The 20,000-nt window shown below is 40.4% G+C and overlaps 1 protein-coding gene across 1 annotated transcript in view; it reads right to left on the minus strand.

The window, feature by feature from the left end:
* The window catches only part of LOC137995292 (metabotropic glutamate receptor 3-like), a 6,693-nt gene extending 4,007 nt beyond the window's left edge, over positions 1-2,686 (minus strand). Inside the window, exon 1 of the mRNA XM_068840863.1 lies at positions 1-2,686. This exon is cut by the window's left edge and continues 204 nt beyond it. Coding sequence (XP_068696964.1) covers positions 1-2,686 — 2,686 coding nt within the window.
* Positions 2,687-20,000: the final 17,314 nt, after the last annotated feature.

The following is a 20,000-nucleotide window of genomic DNA, read 5'->3' on the forward strand; positions in this document are numbered from 1 at the left end:
GCTCCGTTTCTATTTGCTGACGTAAAGGTGTACCTCGGATTAAGTCTCTGCAACCGCTTCTGTGGATTTTGGGAGTGGATGTGTAAGACATACTTGGTGAACACGAGCCAATTACCACACCATTTAGTCGCGTTTCCATTTTTGAACCTAATTTGCAACCGGAAGAAACAAGGTTTTCTTCATTTAACGAGTTTGGCAAACATTGCTGCAAAGTTTTTCGTGCGACGGTGGCCTTTACAAAAGCACTGGTGTTCTTCTCCGGATGTAGCAATACAATGAAGAGTTTCGGGGAGAAAGTACAAACAAGGAAACTATAGGCCCTGCAAAGGTGAAGAATAGAGTCGATAATTTCTTTGAAACTACCCGGCCTTAGACTTGAGAAAGTGGCGAGAGTAACTGCCCATACGGTTAGTTGTATGTACATATTAAACGCTATATACCTTGTTTCGCTGAAATTAGATGGCAATTTCCTCGCTTTGAAAGCGTAATATGCCACTATAATGGATAGTAAGAACTCGTACGCGTATACTATGGACTGCGTGATGTGTTCATTTCTAGCGGTTACCTGACATTGTAAAATTTTATACTGGAAAGGAATAATCGTCTCCTGAATCGAAGGTGGCTTTACAACCAAGAATATTATGATTATGGCGGCGGGAATCATATTTATAATTACGAGAATGACGAGTTGGAACTTTTTGTTGTAAAAAAATGTCTGCGATTTTCCTGTTGTAACCGCTCTTTGGAAGTTGAATACGTGTACAAGGTAGCTGGTTTTAAGAAACAATATAGAAATGCAGGAATTGAAAACTATGGTAGTGATTAGCATGTCCGTGAAGCAGAAATACAACGTGACACCATTTACATGCACCAAAGTTGTTGAGAATGCCAAAAGAATGATCGCGAGAAATGCGTAACTTAGATCTCGAATAGAGGATTTAACAACTGGTGTGTTGCGATGTTTTAGGAAAACTCCAAGGGTAAACAAAGTTAGCAGGATGCCAATGGTCGCAATAACGGCCAAAATCATTCCGCTCACTTCTTTCAATGTTAAATTGTTGTATGGAAGTAGCTCACATTTCGTATTATTTTGGGTCGATGTCTCATCAAAGTTGCATGAAGTGCAATTTTCGGAGCCATAACTAGTACTAATTGTTCCAATCGAGCATGGAATGCATTCCCAGCAACAAGCAACGACTGTCGTCCTTCTCATCCCTGGTTGACAAAGTTCACTGCAAAGGGAGGTAGGGATGACTTTGCTCCCATTTTTCCATACTACTGAGCCCGCGCGCAGTTGCAAGCGTTTCCGAAGAACTCTTTCCCAGGTCCCAACTTTGTGAAGTGATGGAGTTCTCCTGGGTACTACCTGAAGGTTAACGATATCATATGCTGCTGACAGCAGGGAATCGCCTTTGTTGTTGAAGCTTATGGATCCCGTGATGCCTTGAAAGTAGACATTTCTTAAAGCGTGTAACACGTCCATGGAATGAATCGACTTAGAGGTTAAACACTTGACTTGAGACAAGGTAGCTTGTTCCTGTTCGCAGCGGTACACTGAGTCAATAGCATGCGCGGCTGCTCTCACGGCGTCAATAACATAAGCCAAGGCCTTTGCCTTCATAGATTTGAGCAAATCTGGGATCATTGTGGATACGTTGTTATCAGCGCAACCTTTCCATACTATCTTAGAGCAGTTGTTTGCACTTTGCCAAAATTCCTGCCACCATATATTGTCTTTGATTTCCGATAAAGATGAGTTTTTTTCTAACAAATGTTCCTCAAACCTGGAGACGTTGAAATACCGTAGCGATGTTCCTATGAAGCCAACAATCACCGTCGAGTAATGTTCGGTGAATAACGAGGTCGTTTCGGACCAGCCGTTCGGTGCGATCCACGTACGATCAATCAGTTGTTGTTTAAGAGACTCGCTAAAGAAGAAATGAATACTGGAGATATCATCGGTCCACAACACAATGACTTGCACGTTCGCCGCTCTTTTTATCCTAGAGACTATTTTGCCAATTTTGTGTTCATATTCTTTGGGCGGAAAGTACTCTATGCTGTGAATACAGAAAGTGTCTCTTTCCTCAGTTTCGTGTTCCAGAGCATGGACGCCGAACCTTCCGTTCGATGTATCAATGCCGATAACTGCAATGTAAGTCCACTTAAAATAGTCAATCAAATCACCGATGGCCTTAGCTTGCTGACTGTCCGGCGGAACGGTACGGAAAAACACCTTAAAATTTGAATGACTCAGTTCTTCGCTTGTGGCTGAAGGGCTGATTAAAGGCAGATTTCCAACTTGAAGAGTATTCGCCACGATTATTGCGCTTGCCGAATCAGATGGTCCAATAACAACCGCTATCGGTCGTATTGTTCGGTTTGTACTTTCTTCGGCATCTTCAAACATTTCATATTTGTCGTTATTAGTCAGAAACGAATACGCTAGGCAATTTGCCGTCGTAACCATTCCACAGGTGTCGAAAATACGATAGCCCAGGGTTTTGTTGGGAAGTAGATACGGATCTTGGTTGACTTGTTTAATCGCGTACACCATGGCTTCGGCACTTGCGAGTTGTTGTGGGTTTAAAATTGTATCGCATTCGTCGCTGGCCGTTTTGCCGTGAATGTTGAACAGTCCGGCCAAAATCACATCCCCGTCTTGATGGTCCACATAAAGAGGCATTTTGTTACAACTTCGAGAAGCAACGAAGTAATTTGAAACGAAAATAATGATAATTTGTAGAAGTACTTTAAACATATCCATTTTACGTAGATTTTGAAACTGTTCAATTTTCTCAGTCACACGTTTGCTGGTCTTTCATATACCGGATCCGAAATAATTAATGTCCATAAACAAAAAACAAAGCGAACATAACAATACCTAATTAGCAAGGCCTAATCAGAATGGTTCTTTTGGCCTCCGCTATTTTAGTCCAGTATATGAAAGTCTACCTCACAAGTTTCATCTGTATCGGTCAATATCCCGAGGGAGAATTAACTTATTGTTCTCACAGGACAAATATTTGACATGAATATGCTGAAATGACTTCAAGTCCTTTTAAGTCTCCCTAGAGAGTTAGAGACCAATGGAACATATTTGTCAGTAATGTTTCAAGGTGGGAGGGGTTAAACAAATTCACATGGGCAAAAGTACCCACCCCTCCCTGCTTTGTCAATAATTTGTTCCATTGGTTGGCTCTTCTGAATGAAACTCGATGCCAGGTCTCTCTTAACGAGGGAGGAAGAGAGAGAACCCTGGGAACGAAGTTGCATCCGAATAGCAAATAACAAAATAAGTATTCTTCCTATTGGTGGTTTTCGCGTTACGTCGTCGCCACCGTGTTGTTTGCTCAGCTCCTTTTGTTCGTTCACCGCCAATAGACCTTTTTACCGACACGGCAGCCATTTTGATTTCTATTGTTTCGAATGCCTATTATGGGATGCCCAGGGGGCAAATAATTGCCCCCTGAACATCCCATAATGTCTTTCGAAACAATAGAAATCAAAATGGCCGCCGTATCTGCAAAAGGTCTATTGTTCATTGCGGCATTGTTATATATCGGTGTCAGACCCTAATAACGCGTAGAAAGCCTGCTAAAGTTTGTGGGGACAACCGATGGGATATGAACAAAAGATTTTGGAAAAGGTATAGCATTTATGATTCAAAACTGATTGATGTTTATTAGTTTGTTTGAATTATTAGCCAAATAAATTTGCTAATATCTCTGAATTAAGTCTAGGGAACTCCGACAACATTTAATATTTGTGCATATTTTGGATTTTATTCAGTTATTTGACTTTGGCATCCTCATGCAAATAGGGAGCTTAAGCACGCGCGTTTTTGAGACGCGGACGGCAACCGGAAGTGTGCTGTTTTCCCTTTTAACCTGTTTTCACACAACCACATTTACATTTCCAAGTATCTTTTATCCATTAGAGATAATTAGTATAAAAATTTGGGAGACACCAATGCCCTGAGACGCGAAATTTTCTCTTCCGGTTGAAGTCCGCGTCTTAAAAACGCGCGTGCTTAAGCTCTCTTATACGATTCGAGCTACATTTTGGGCGGTGCTTGCAGTTTAAAGGTCATTCTCGTTTCCAGAGCCCCTTGACCATTTAAAATTAAGCCACCAGAGTCTGAGTTCTACTGAGGAAGCCGAGAAGCTGGTCAGCGTGAAACGTTTTTCTCCAAATGAAGGATGCGCCTCTGAAGATAAGAAGCGATCATATTGAAACAGACTGAACCCGTGAGAAAGAGGTGTTGAAGTCAAGATTTACGACAACCAACTGGGGCATGTAAGATTAAAGGCCTTCTCCATGCAAGAAAGAATTCGCTTTGGAACAAAGTTCCCCAAGAGCCCACACTGCCCTACCTGAATAAATACTTATATGCAAAAAAGCATTAAGGCTTCAGAAATATACTGGTTAAATGGTCTCTGATTGAAATTGTTTGAAACTGACATCTTGATTTATCAAATGGATCAGCCAATGCATCAAATTATATCTGAAGGCTGAAAGTTGACGATAGAATTATTATCATAGCATGCAACTTGCTCATTTACAAGGAAAATGCAAGGCACACTTTAAACCATTTCCTGGCCAAGTATCTTTCTATCCTTTTTTGTGGTATGAGAAACTGATGTATACGTCAGTTATTTCTGCAGCGAGGGAAAATGCTGGCTTGTGATTGTGTTGATTCCAAAAAAAAAGATTATACCGTTACCCATAATAAACAACTCACGTGCACGCAAATCACTGCTACTAAAGAAGCAAAAAAATTATTACGACAGACAATGGAAAACACCCCCCGATGGAGATACAATCTTGCAGTGATCTGGGACGAGGCTGGCCAGGTCACGTTTCACATGACCAGGAGCCCATTACCAGGAGCCTCCATCTTCCATATTAACCCTCTGAGTCAACAATTTCCCGTATCTTTCTATTTTTAGAAGTACCTCGCAGCGGGGCTTTAGTAAGTGTTTTCACAATAGCCAATCATGAGAGACTTATGGTCAACCATTTATTACGTCACATACGTATGTGACGTATGTGAACCACTTCACGGATGTTCTCAGTCACATATGTCACATGCGTCCAAATATAGTAGTTCTAAAAATAGAAAGATGCGGGAAACGGTTGACTCAAGTGCACACTGGACAGATGGAAGCTCCGGGTAATGGGCTCTTGACAAGAGACTCAGCTTAATGTTCCTCTATATGGTAACCCATCTATGCGAGAAATTTTGGTTTTAGCTACGAAGTCATCATGCGACCTTCCGTCCGTACTTCCGTCCACCCCTCCATGTATGCCATTGTGACCAGTATCACGTGACCATACGCAGGCTCAAGTTAAGAGCTCGGCGTTAAAATGGCAGCCTCAGTGAGGGGTTTTATGTGGTTCGTATGAGCAAATATAATTGCTTTTTATGGACTGTGAAAAAAAAATTGAAGCAATTTTAGAACGGCAGCTGGAAAATAACATCGAGGAATTGATCTTAGATAAACAATTGTGTACGAGCCGTTATTTTGAGCACATGCATGTTTTTTAAATGCTACGAACTAAGTTTGTGTGTTTTTCGCGTTGGAAATCGCGCTAGATCATCAAATTAACCTCTCATGAATGAAAACTTTATATTTTGGACTTAAAATTCCAGGGGCACCCAACGAATCTGTTCCTCACATTATCTGTTCCCCAGAGCAATCTTGCTGGCTGGCAAAAATACAGGTGTTTCGATGAGCTGGCTGGGAAATTTTGTTATTGATTGAGGTTTTGCCCGAGAATTACTGACTTTTTCTAGCATTTCAACCCGAGCTGGCTGTAGAAACTCTGAAGAGTGAGGACGACTAAAAAAAAAAAAAAAAAGAGAACCCCTTCCCTCTCCCAGAGAATAGTCACAGACATACGACGCCTGGTCAGAGTGATTGCGCTTGCGGAAAAAAACTGTTTTGTCCTGGTTTTGTCGCTTCATGTTCGGTGGTTTTGGATCGAGGGATTTGAAAGCGCGCGGAATTCCTGGCTGGGAAATAAATTTGATCAGCTGGCTGGGAAACCAACCAATTTTATCTAGCTGGCTGGGAAATTTCTTGTGTGTCTTGCTGGGAAAAAGGAACAGAAAATGTTTTCCCAGCAACACTGAAAAACACCTGAAAATGCCTTAATAACATTTATTTTCATTAACTAGGGTATAATAATACATTTTACAACAAATTGGTCGTTGGGTGCCCCTGAAATTCGGAAAATTTGGTTTAAAAATGGTTTTGAACGATCTATTCATGTTTTGTTGCCCACCGGAAGTCCGAAGCGTAAGTAATTATGCAAAACACAATCGCCTTTGTTTGTCGTCATGGAAAAAGGATAGGTGTTGACACATAATTTTAAAAAATGCTAAAAAATTCAAGGATTCTTCTTTTTTGGCCAAATTTGGTGGAAATCATGGATAACTAAATTTAAAAAAAACGTCTTTTTCAACTTTTTGTACCAGAACAATATTTTTCCGAATTTTTGTAGTTACGGTTATCCTTCTGAAAGGTCTTTGGTTTTCATGCTGAATTTTTTTAAACTGAAGCGTTTATGTCATAACCTTAAAAATGAGATATTCTAAGCCACATTGTTAAAAACAGTTAAGTCCAGAAAAGTTAATTCGTTTCATAGGTCTTTGAGGAACCATGTTTTCAACCGAACGCAAATGAGATATATATGAGGTATCAAAACCTATAGGTTTCCATGGTATTCAGTAACGTTGGATAGCGCTAACCATGCTTCGAGCAACCCGGGGCACAAGATTAAAGGCCTGACAATCTTATTCAATGGATTGGTCGCTATCAAGACAATAAAGTATACTCCACGCTGCTAAACGTTGACCGAGGTTTTCGAACACGCCTTTCAGTACTAAGATGTGTTTGGAGTATATATAGCATAAACGTTTGCGCGAGTAAATACTTCAATTTTTGCACGGATTGAAACTGTCTGATCATGAGTATCCTCTGTACATTGAACGGCTGGAGTCTGTAGTGTTAATGCCAATTGGAAAGGTAGCAGTAGATGATTCTATGACATTAGAGTCCCACACGTTTTCAGACACCGAGGGAAAGTACAGGGAAATTGTTTGCTATCTCCATGAGGTGCCGAAACTAAGAACGAAGCCCAAAAGCCATTCACGATCAAAGCGCCTGTACGCTATATGTGGTCTTTTGTGTATCTTGTCTTCGTAAACGTCATTGCTCATTATCTAGACACGTCAATACTAAGTCGTGCGATAAAAAAGAAAAAAAAAAGAAATAAGGACGTCTATCGATAAAGTTAACATGTCAAATAGAGTACAAAATCCGATATTGTCGATATTGCAGACAAATGTTCCAGAGGGTCCTATGATTTCGCGCATGGCCTTTTCGTACCCTGGTTTCGCATTTAAATCAGTTTGGTTTCGTGTCCAGTGTTATTCCCACATAAAGACAAAAACAACAGAGTCACGGCTCTACTCACGCTTTGTAGAACATGACTTGGTCCCACAGGTGGCCCTGTAATAAGACACCGACATTCGCCTCGTTTCCTTGTTCCAAACGTGTTGTCGGAGGGACAGCCCACGGATGGAATGGCCCAACTCTCATTCATTTTATCCGATTTTTTAAAGACATATCTAGAGCGGAACGAGAGGTTGAAGGATGATGCCATGAAACTTCATTGCATGTTGGATCCAGTCCCTGCGGAATCCTATTGGCTCGAATTGCCTGTCTAAAATCAAGAACGTATTGAAATTCCACTTGAAACAATAAACATGATCTGTAGGCACTGGTGAAGTGCGATGCCTTTTGTCCAACCTGTGCAAGAATGATTTTAATATCACGATATGAGGGATTCTTGAAGATATCGAATGGGGCTATTGTTTTTTAAGCGGGATAATGTGAAATTGTCTTTGTCGCGCAAAAATTGTACATAACGTCTCATTAGCCAAAAACCATTACTTGTAAACCAGGTGAAGAAAGGCAGTGCCTGCCGAAATACTGGTAAATACAACAGATATTTCTTCACTGTTTGATCAGCCTTTCATTTTCGTTTGTTAAAAAATAGACGGCTGTCTCTATTGGATATTCATGATTTGTTAAGTTACTACAGTTGTTTATGACGTAGCTGTGCATACAACAGGATTGAAGTGACGCTCACCCGTAAGAACTGCAAATAAAAAGAAAAAGGAGAAAAGAAGGAAGAAGTCATAACAGAAGAAGCCTTTGGGATGTCTTCGACTTTGTTGGACCTCTTGTCCTCTCTTGTTATTGCATAACAGTTACTTGAAGACAAGATCGTTCAACTACTGAACAAGAACAATAGAAAATATTTACAACTGAATGGAAGCTTAAATTTCGTCGATTGCAATATCCTAAAATTAAGAAGACTTAACTGACAAAGAAAAACAACTGTGAATAGAAACTGTGGAAATTGTTAGTTTAATCTTGAGTTCAGAACCCTTCAACAAGCCATATTGAATTCTCATAGATATATTCTCTTTGTTTTCCAAATAAACAAAATATTGTCAGAGCATATGATGAAAATGCAAAAATGCTGTTTACACAAGATATCTGACCAAAGTGATTATCGTAATTCCAATTATTATTTTTCATTGACGTTTCTTTTATTTCTACTTTTTTCATTATCAGTCTGGGATCCCAGACTTTTTCAGTTATAAATTTGTATTATCCGTAATATCTCGCACACTCCAGTTTCTTCAATCAATGATTACGTGTCCAATGAGGGAACTGGCCAGGAATTTGAAGCAGTCGCATGCATGAATGCCTCGGTGTTCGTAGTAAAAACTGGCTGTAACATGTTACCAAAGAGTGCTGTTAAAAATCATTGAGTCTCTCCGAGTCAACAGTGAGTCAAGAAGTCGAGAAACTGCGACACTAACGTACAAAGTTCGGTTATGCTTACTACTGACGTGTAAGGAAATACTACACGTGGTCTTCGACATGTAATAACAGTTTTCACGCTTGATTGCGCCTGCGTAGCTCCTTTAGGGCTCAAAAACTCGATAAAGAATTAAAGATTTCAAAAGCTGTACATGTTTTTTGAATTTTATGGGCAGAATTTGCACATCTCAATAGAACGTCAGCTTTTATTCCCGTGCTTAATTTATTCAACATGGCATCAAAAGGGACCCACGCAGGTAACCATAACAGAACATTAACAGTTAGCGCTCTGGGTCCTCGTCTTCTGCAATATTAACCGTTAATTGAAGGCAGCCTTTCAGCTCTGGTAGTTCGTGTTGCATTTCGAGTCCAAACTCCGATATGAGTTTTCTGATGGTTTCCTCGTCAACATTATCTAAGACACTCCATTGATCACCGAGAAAATCGGACGAAGCTTTAATGGGGGAAGTGTGACACGTCTCTTTGGTTTCATTATTGTGTTCACACATGTCAATTCTGCTCGTCTCTGTTACCGGGCTTGCCACTGCTTTCGTAAACCTTTCGCCAAAGATTAGTCCAAAGGTGTATTATCAGAGTTCCAGATGTTTGAATCTCATTCAGCTATGTAACTTCTGTCTAGGCCGGCTTTAGGAGACCAAATTGCTCTTCACAAGGAGCCAGCCACCTCTAACGCCCACCTTAACAACTTTGCTTATGTTTGTGTTGACCTCGATGATATTTCGGTAACAGAAGGACCCCAAACGTCACTTTACACTCCTTTAGGGAAATTCAGCGTCTTACTGTAATGGTAAGTGGCATTTTTCATAGGCTGTATGCTCTGCTGAAAACTTGTCACGACATAAGATCTTAACTGCGACTCGGCTATTTTGGGAATGAGTTTTTTGTGTACATACGTACTTTTTAATAACAGACAAAATCGTCACCTCTGAGAACGTGCATAGTGAGGATGAATATCCCGAGACAATAGAAAAGCCCCCCTGGAGAGAGGGGTAAGGCCAAGAAGGGTTGGAAAGACGAACTGCAAAAAAATTTATTTTTTCCCTATTAATCAAGAGAAAATTGCGAAATATGCGGGGTTCAATCTTCCCCAAGGGTAACGAAACATTCCCCTAGTGCGTGAAGTGTTCTTGTTTGTGTTGAAAAACTGCTCATTTAACCCTCCCCATCCCTGACCATCCTTGATTTATTATCAAATCAGTAGAGCATGACTTGGATGTGGTTTAGCTATGCTTTGTTTTATCTTCACTTCGATAAATTTACAAGTTTCCTCTTAAAATATGAAGATTTTAATAGTATTATGTCACAAGCTTATCACGCGCAAACATTCTAGATGCCCATGTTCGTGAAAATGTGGTTGTTATATAACATAGAGAGTTATTTCTTATCACACGCCTACCTCCTTGGCGAGGATCAAATTATTCGTACTTTTAATTCTGAACCACAACCATCTTAGCATCGTTCCAGGGAAGTGATTGTGATAAAATTCCATAACTTGTTTGGCACTGTCAGAGAAAAAACGTGCAAGGATATTTTAAATATCATGAGCAACATGTCACTTGTAGAATAGAGAACAAATTTGGGCATGGTAACTATATCCTTTCTTAGGTTTTCTTTAATGTCAATTGTTAGTAGTTTCAAATTTAAAAAGAAAGGGTCAAATGATGTCCAAAGACAACGGAAGCTTCTTGGTGAAACTGAAGCAAAAACATTGTTTCCTTTACAATTTTTCAAATTTTACAATTTTACGATTCAGGGGTCTCAAAAGTTTGTTCAGTTGTTACCCATCATTGAATACATTCTTCTTTTCATACTTCGACATCATTTAACTGTTGTCACTGCTATTTTGTTTGATGACAGCGCTTTGACAATTGTAACCTTGGTAACTTTAAAACGAGTTATGGCATTCTTTTGAAAAACAGACCTTCTGCTTGGAAGAGCAAAAAACAACCATCTTCAATGAAAGGGTTGTATTTAACTATAGGAGAGAAACGAAAAGTAGGACGCAACTTTCGAGGAAATATTTTAACCTAATATATTCAGTTGCAAGTAAGAAGACGTCGAGTCACGCGCCGTCATTGCCTTGTCACGCTATCGACCCCATCAATTCTCCGTAAAATGATCAAAAGTAACAATGCGCTCAATACTTGAAGGGTTTTCTTGACTTTCGAAACCGATTCCCTTCAAGTACTAATGGTCTCCCAAAGGGAGTGTTGCTATGACATTTTTTTCAAACCTATTCTCTGCTTATTTTTTGTCCTTACATTTCTTCTTCCCTAAGATATTTTGGCTTTATATCGCAATATCCCAGAGGAACCTCATCTAATGCTCCACGGACCTCTTTCCAAATAGCGGCCAAATTATTCTTTTGTTTTAATGCTAACAAGCCTTCCAGCCTCGCTATAGCTTCGACGGACAAATTTAAAAGAATATTTGTTTCAAAATGAGGGCAGTAGGTCTAAATAACATAAATACAAAGAATGTAAGGGAGGTCGCCATTTGTGAAAGTTGTATATTGAAGAGGAAAGTTCATGAGTCACTGCAGAAATTACAATAACAAGAAAGCAGAGCTCGAAAAGGAAAGAGACAGAAATTTGCCAATTCAAGCAAGACCACAAATCGGATGGAAGGTAAAAGCAGACCCCGAAAGGGGTCGCGAGCCGGAAATTATATTTTCGGGTAGAAGGCATGAGAACTCATTAGCGCCACTCGGCGGTCGAAAGTTCTAGAAACGACATGACGAATGAAGCTGAACTGCATTGCCTCGCGTCACTGGTATTTTGACTTCGTGACTACATCATGCAGAGGGCATCGTGGCGAGGCAGAATCGACACCTTACTTAGTGTACAAAGGGACAAAGTGACCCTGTGATATTGGAAAAAAAGGCGTTTTTTTCGTCACAAAACAATAATATCATTGATTGAAAGGGAAAAAAATAACCCTTCTCAGCTACATGTGCGGCACGCATTTCAGCACGTATTCTTGCGATTCTCTGCATAACAACAAGGTGAAGTCAGCGTGAGTAGGCGTAGTCACACGTTGCTAGGCAAATTTTGAAATTTTCGGCAACTTTAAAATTCTCGGCAACTTTTGTTTTTTTTATTTTTTTATTTAATTTTTGCGTGACATTTATTAGCTTTCGAAAGAAAAGTCAGCCAAATTCAACTGAGTGTGTGGACCTCAGGACTGGCCAATCCCAATAGAAAGCTAAAAAGAGCAAGGCTGATATAACGGTGAAGGAATATATTGAAAATTTAAGCCAATGTTTCGAACGGCACTGCCTTTTTTCATCAGGGTTTTACACGCAATGTCTACGGTTAACAAAGACGTTACAATTTGAATAGTGATATGGCGTGTGATTTGATACAGCCCTGAAGATAAGGATTTTAACAGACTTAACGGATACGGTATAATATTAATAAGAAATGATAATTGAAATTAATTAACGGTAAAGAAATATAAGGGAAAGGTGGATTACATTTCATCTTTTTTTAAAGGTTCAAGAGTGTTTGTCATGTTTATGAGATATGCTTCTCTTGCTTTGCGTACACTGTCACGATTGGAATGAATGAGCTCGAGTGGAATACATGTATTTGAAATGTCGTTGGCGGTGTGATTATTAGTGAGGAAGTATTCTGAAACTGTTGTAGGCTTGGAGACGGTGGTTGGTTTGTCGACTGGTCTGCGGTGCTCGTTAAAAAGGTCTTTGAATCTTTGTTTGGTTTCTCCAATGTATTGTTTAAGGCAACGATTGTACTGTAACATGTGGATGACATTTGAATTGCAGTTGATGTTAAAATGCGTAATATGTCTTGTTTCGCCTGTGCATGGAATGTGTAACTAGTTTGTCCGTCAGTAATATAGGTGCATGTAGAACAATTATTGTCACACCGGTAAGAACTTAGAGGTTGATTTTGTTGCGCGGTAGGATGGTGTACTTTGGCACGAACAAGGTAACTTTTGAGGTTGCTACTACGACGAAAAGCTACGAGAGGAATAGTTTTGAAGACATTGGCCGTTTTTATACTAGAGACGCATAATTCGTCTGGGACGAACTTGGGCAAACATTTTTTATGCGTCTGTTAAATTCGTCTAGTATAAAGACGGCCGCAAGACGTATTATGCGTCTGGACGAAGAATCTATTTTAGTGCGTCTTCGAAGACGCACTAAACTGGAAAGTTCGTCCAGACGCATTATGCGTCTAGTGCCCGTCTTTATACTAGACGAATTTAACAGACGCAGAAAAAATGTTTGCCCAAGTTCGTCCAAGACGAATTATGCGTCTCATATAGTTCGTCCCGTCTTTACACTAGACGGATAACATGAGAGACGCATAATTCGTCTGGACGGATTATGCGTCTCTAGTATAAAAACGGCCATTGTGACAACGAGGTGATGAAGTAAGAATGGTGATGTGCTCACGTATAATGACCATAATAGACGAAATGGAGCGAGTAAGTGGATTGTAAGTTACAACAAAGGGAACAAGTTTTGGTTTTTTGAGTGTGTCGGTAGACGTATGTTTGGGGAAACGTGCCTTGTTTATTGCAATGTTGTGTACTCGTCTTATTTCTTGTTTGAGGAAGTGGAAATTGTAACCGCGTCCGTAGAGATATGTTCATTGGTGCGAAGGGTGAATGTTTCGTTTGTGGAGCAGATGCGGCGAAGTCTGAGAGCTAAGCTGAAGGGAATAGAACGTTTCGTGTGTATAGGGTGGCACGAAGAATGTAACAGGTATTCTGGGTGTTGATGTTTGTCAGTAGGTTTGGTCATGATAAGTCAGTGGTAATTGTGCCGCTGAGGATGGAAACGTTGACATCTAAAAAAGGTGTGGATGTGAACGAGTGATTGCGTGTTAATTTGATGATAGGGTGAATTACGTTGAGGTAAGTTTGTGAAATTGTCGAGGTTCTCCAGTGAATGTGTCCATATCATAAAAATGCATGTGACGTCTATGTAGCGCCACCATATCTGAGGTTTGTGAGGAGCTTGTGTTAAAGCGTTTCAAATTTTCCAAGAAAAAGGTTGGCGTATGAAGGGGCTATTCTTGAACCCACAGCGGTACCGTGTATTTGTAAGTAGTGTTTGCCATTGAAAGAAAAGTTATTCATAGTACGTGAGAATCATACGTGTGAGGTCACAGAGTATTTCAGTCTTGATAATAGAATCGGTGCGGGTATTGAGAAAACGTAGACACGAGTCGATGACCTCATTATGTGGAATGTTGCTGTAGAGAGATGACACGTCAAGAGTAACAAGAGTGGCATTGTCATAGTTGTCCCAGTTGTTGAAGTTTGTTGAGAAAATGGGTGGTGTCTTTGATGAATGACTGAGTGGTGTGAGCCAAGAGTTTAAGACGGGGTCGACTAATTGTGGAAGACGTTCAGTGGGGTGGCGGTTTTCTAGAAACTACGGGTCGTCGGGGATTTCCCTGTTTATGTATTTTAGGTAGAATGTAAAAGCGTCCAGGTTTAGGATTGATCTGTAATGTCGCTGTTGATTATCTGGTCACGAACCATTCGTTCACTGTATAAAGTGACACGTTTTTGGATGTCATCGGTGACATCGTTGTCGAGAGGTCTGTAGAATTTGATGTCATTATTAAACTTGTCGAAGGGCTTTCGTTAATGTACCAGTTTATGTCCATTATGACCGTAGCTGATCCTTTGTCTGCTGACTTAATGATGATGTCGTCACGACTTTTTAAATGTTGTGATGGCTTCTCGTTCGAGTTTAGTCAAGTTGCGAAATATCGACATTCAGCTTGATAGCGAGGCAGCCTGAGGACAAAAACAATAGAAACACGTTGGAATGAATGTGAAAAATATCGACATATCTTCCACTTTCCTTTGTCTTTGTCCTCTAAACCTCTCTTTCAAGCTGAATTTTAACATATCGAAAGCTGCATATTACCAACAGTGGCCTGCTTGGTGTTGCATCCCTGTCCACGAGGTCAGCGGTATCACATCGTACGTTTTTCAAGATGGCGGACAACACTCTGGAAAGAATGTACAAATGAAGGCCCGAAATTCGAAATTCAGCAACTTTCGGCAACCTTGGAAATAAAATAGAAACTTTAGACACTTTTAGCAACTTTAGCAACTTTTTGGGAATTTATCGGCAACTTGTGGCTAAGCCTAAGCGTATTTCATTGGATACGTACCTCCCCCACACGAGATGAAATCATCGCGATAGACTTATGATAGTGAAAAGTTATATTTTAAGGACGGTGTCTACTAATTCAAAGGTATTTTTGCCCCGGTTTGTGATTATGCAGGAAATGTAGATCTTAACAAGTGTTATTGAAACCCAAAAAGAAAATTGGGGGTAACCAAGCATTTTTTAAAGATAATTGATGAATAACATTTTTAAAAAGCTTTAAAATACAAAGCAATGTATGGCGCTCTTTCTCAAATCTCTCAAAAATGCGTGGTTACCTCCGATACACGTACAGACCTTAGACCGATAGACGGATCGAAATGCACCTATCACTGTTTAGTCTTCCCAGCCAATTACCGTGACATCCAGGCTCAAGTGACAGTCGACCAATAACATCACTAATATCATGGGTGACAAATTACTCCTTAATTTAGGCGCGAAATTTCAGCGTTAATTTATAATTTCACAGTCATGTGAAATTACAAAATTGCCATGGTAACATCTCTTGTATCTCGATCAGAGCCAAGACGGCGTCTAGATTTAAGATAGTGACCATTGAAGAAGTTACGAAATTAAAAGAAGCGGCAGAAAATTTAAATACGTGAAAGAGCACAATTAACTGGGTGAGAATTTTTGAGAAGTGGTGTGACGAAAATAGCCTTGAGAAAAACCTGGAGATGATTCTTCCCGAGCAGTTGGATAAAGTACTCGAGCGATTTTACAATTACGGTTGTGAGCGTAATTTGTCACCCACGACATTAAAAGGTAATCAAATGGTTTTCTCGTGAAATTTGGGAAATAATTTCACTTGCGTTTTGTCAAAATTCTGATAATTTCCCTCGCCTAAAGGCTCGGAAATTATCAGAATTTTGACAAAACGCGCCTGAAATTATTTCCTAATTTCACTCGTCGCCATTTGATTACACATACGAATAAGTTGACCAATGACATCTACGACCGGAGTTCTTATAGTATCTACTGACTTTACACAAACCACTTGACTCTAAAGATGAATTCCGCTCAGGTTGTCGAAACGTCAGTCAATGTCATCTCAAACAGTCCGGCCTTCTCAGGACTACACTCACCCGGACGATCGTACTTTACTTAATGATGATATGACTCCTGGGTTCAAACCATTTACCATTTACGATTTGAAAGGACACAACCGTCTGATAATGAAAGGCTCATTTAAATGTTTCAGCATTTGCTAAACAATTATTCAACAAAAGTTGAACTTTGTTGAGCAAATCAAAGGTGCGCAGATGCCCTTCAAACGGTTCCAACACCTCACCAACAAAGGAGACAACACTTTGATTGCGAGGAAATAAGAACAAGAAACCAGACTCTATTAGTCCAGACTTATGGCCTGATCAGAGCACACATGCGTTCTACAAATGTTGAACGGAACTGTTCAAAGGGCTTCAATTCCATTCGGCATTTTTCTAGAAATGCATTTTCCGCTGGTATTCCAGAAATTAGCTGTGCTGTAATTATGGAAGACTTGTGATTGGTTGATTCCTGATATTTATATTCTGCTCTGACTGTTGTATACTCACTCACGCTATCGATCCACTCAGTAAAAGATCCCACCCTCCCGCCCGGCTCAGTATCATCCAGCTGTTTGATATTTCTTCTTATTCGTCAGCAGGCCGTAGAGATGTTCGTAACGAAGGCTAGCTTCCGCTGCTTCAATTGTGGCAAGTATGGCCACCGGGCCAAAGATTGCCATTCCGTTCTCTGGTCAGGAAGTTCATGTTACCAGTCTTACGGGTCCAATGCAGGTCTTTCTTGGAATAGACCAACAGGAGGACACCCAAGCTAGCTCATTAACGAGTGTTGAAGAAGACTTAGTGCAGGTACTTACAAGGAATTGTTGAGAAATTCGAAATTGAAAGCAGCAACTGAATCTCTAAACGTGAAGGGAAATCTTAAGACTGACCTTGAGTTTTGAAAGTCTATCTATCTAATTTTATTGTATCAATCACTGACAATGGTTATAGTCCGCAAAGTTAAGAAATAATAAGTCGACTATGCTCCATGCCGATTCCGGAGACCAAACCGTTAAAGAGCTCGTCCTTTCCGGTCGGGTCCGTAGGGTATAGATCGACGACCTCTTTTGGTTAACCCGTTATCAGTGTCCATACAATGATTATCAGGTGGCAAAATGAAGATATTGATTCTTGACTTGCAGCACGTAAACAAGGGTTTAGCTAAGCATAGAGTTTAGTACGATTAAGAGCAGGGAGGCGAGCAGGGAGCAGGGAGCAGGGAGGAGCTGGAGTAGGGAGGAGTAGGAACAGGGGGTGCTGGGATATGGCAGTGGTTAGATGATGATAGTATGGTTAGATCACTCGCCTCCCACAAATGTGGCCCGGGTTCGATTCCCAGACTCCGCGTCATATTTGGGTTGAGTTTGTTGGTTCTCTACTCTGCACCGAGAGGTTTTACTCCGGCTTTTCCCTCTTGTCAAGAGCCATATGATGTGATATGTAATAATTTGTGCACGACCCAACAAGCTCTTCAGCTTCAAAACATTATCGTGTGTAATGTTATTATTATTATTATTATTATTGTTATTGTTAAAGTGGTTATCATCACAACGAAAAGTGGTTATTATCACATTGGAATTTCCTGGCAGCAAGAACTTTTCTGGGGTTTTCCTGGCGACCACCTGGTTCTGGGGGTGAGCTGATTTACGTTTTACCGTCCTACCCTTTGGGTAAGAAAAACACTGGAGATCGGAAGGTATTTGTATAGCCATTTTTCTGTATGATGGTTGGGGGACAGTGCATGGCGAACAAGACTGTAGTATTACAGCGCAAGCTGCAAGACCGGATCTGGGCAGCGCTGAAAAATCGGTGTGGGAATCTACTCAAATTATAGGCTAGTTAGGAATTACCTGGAACTCGGTCACGGGCGCCTTGAAAATTGTCTGCCGACTAACTGCAATGATGATGATGATGATGATGATGATGATGATGATGATGATAATAATCGTTTATTTCACTCTCTTGCAGTTACGATATAAACTGAATTAACAAGCGATAATTACAATGTTACTACTAATACTAATAATGATAATAATAATGTACAAATTCTGATAACAGTCCAATATTACTAACTAATAATGTTCGATTCTAATAACAATCTTATCACATATGGTATTTGGTGTTAAAGAAGTCCTGGCTTCTTTTAGTTCTTTTCAGTAGTTTGGTAGGCTGCGGTGAGCCTGATCTTAAATTACTCGGTATAGGCTCCAACATCGGCAACTACCCCAGGAATGTCAATCGGCGTTCACTACTCTCCGCCATCTCTGTCATAATTACATAAACAATCTCGTCTATCCGATAGAGTGTCTTCATGAGTCAGCACCAGAGCTTGATCCGGATATCGGGGTAAATGATCTTAAAAGCCTTTTTTTGAATTGATTCAATGCTATTACAGAGGTACTCAGGAGTATTTTGCCAAACTTGGACGGCATTTTCTAGGATAGACCTAACACTATACTCCTAGAAATTCAATAAGTCCAATTTGTTCACACCCGCTCTTTTCAGAAGTCGTTAGGCATAGAGTCTCTTAGACGCCTTAGTAATAAAGTAATCTATATGATGATTACATTTGAGGTCTTCGCTGATAACTACATCTATGAGTTTTTCAGAGTAAACGCGCTCAATCTGACAATTGCCCACACATAACGATCTCACTACGACGTTTGGGTTTTTCATTAAGTTCACCATCATTTCTTTACATTTTTTGGGGTTAATTTTTATACTATGATTAACACAATATTCGTGAATATCACCGGCTAACCGCTAGATCTAACAAACTGATTGAATTACTTGGGATTATCAAAGGCTGTCGTATAGTCTACGTACTTGGTCCTAGGGCGCCAATCAGCAAGGAGACTGCTGTTGATCATGATAGCAAATAGTGTGATACTAAGCTTGGTCCCTTGTTGTCCTCTGCCATGAGTGTGGCGCCAGGGTAAGAGGGGGTTACTAGCCCTCTCTTCTTGGGTCCTATTAGTCAGGAAAGCTCTAATCCATACATAAGTGTTTGATCTATTTGAAGAGAACTCAGTTCGTGTATCAAGATGTTATTTATGATCGATGATATCAAATCCTTTTGAAAAGTCTGCAAAAAATATACGAGCACTACAATTTCCATAATCAACAGCCTCGTATATAGCGTGCAGTAAATAAATAGATCAATGCGTAGTTAGTCGAGTGACCTTTCCGGGCATACTGCCTAGTGTCCATACTGCGCTCAATTTGTTTCAGGAGTCTTCTATGAGAAAAGCCCTTCAAGACCTTAGCCAAACAGCTCGTGAGGGCTACAGGTCTGAGGTCACTTTTCAAGTCCATGAATAAAGAAACTTTCCGGACTGGCGTTAATTCTGAACACGGTTGATCAAATTATAGACGGGGATTTTGTGATTTCTGCCAGAGGATTGGTTTCGTTTACAAGATATGTCCAGAAACTTGACACGCAATCGCAAAAAATAACAAATAGAACAACCATGCGAAAGAAAAAGTTGGAGGCGCGGTGGAGTGCACTCGACTCCTGATCGAGTGGTCCGGGTTCGGGTCCTGGCCGGGGACAACGTGTTGTGTTCTCGGGAAAGACACTTTACTCTCATGCACGGTGTCTCTCTCCACCCAGGTGTATAAATGGGTACCGGCGAATCTAATGCTGGGGGTAACCCTGCGTTGGCCTTGCATGCCATCCAAGGGGGAGTAGAAATACTCCTTGTTGCTTCATGCTACAGTAACCGGATCTATAGGCCTTCTAGGCTCGTAGCAGACTTTACTTTACTTTATACTTCGCAAAAAAGGATACCGAAAAGAACAGTTACAGAAAAAATAACGAAAACAACAAATCAAGGGAGCAACACTGGCAAATGTAACAAATCATTG

The sequence above is a fragment of the Montipora foliosa genome, chromosome 3, assembly GCF_036669935.1.
Source record: "Montipora foliosa isolate CH-2021 chromosome 3, ASM3666993v2, whole genome shotgun sequence".
Taxonomy (NCBI): domain Eukaryota; kingdom Metazoa; phylum Cnidaria; class Anthozoa; order Scleractinia; family Acroporidae; genus Montipora; species Montipora foliosa.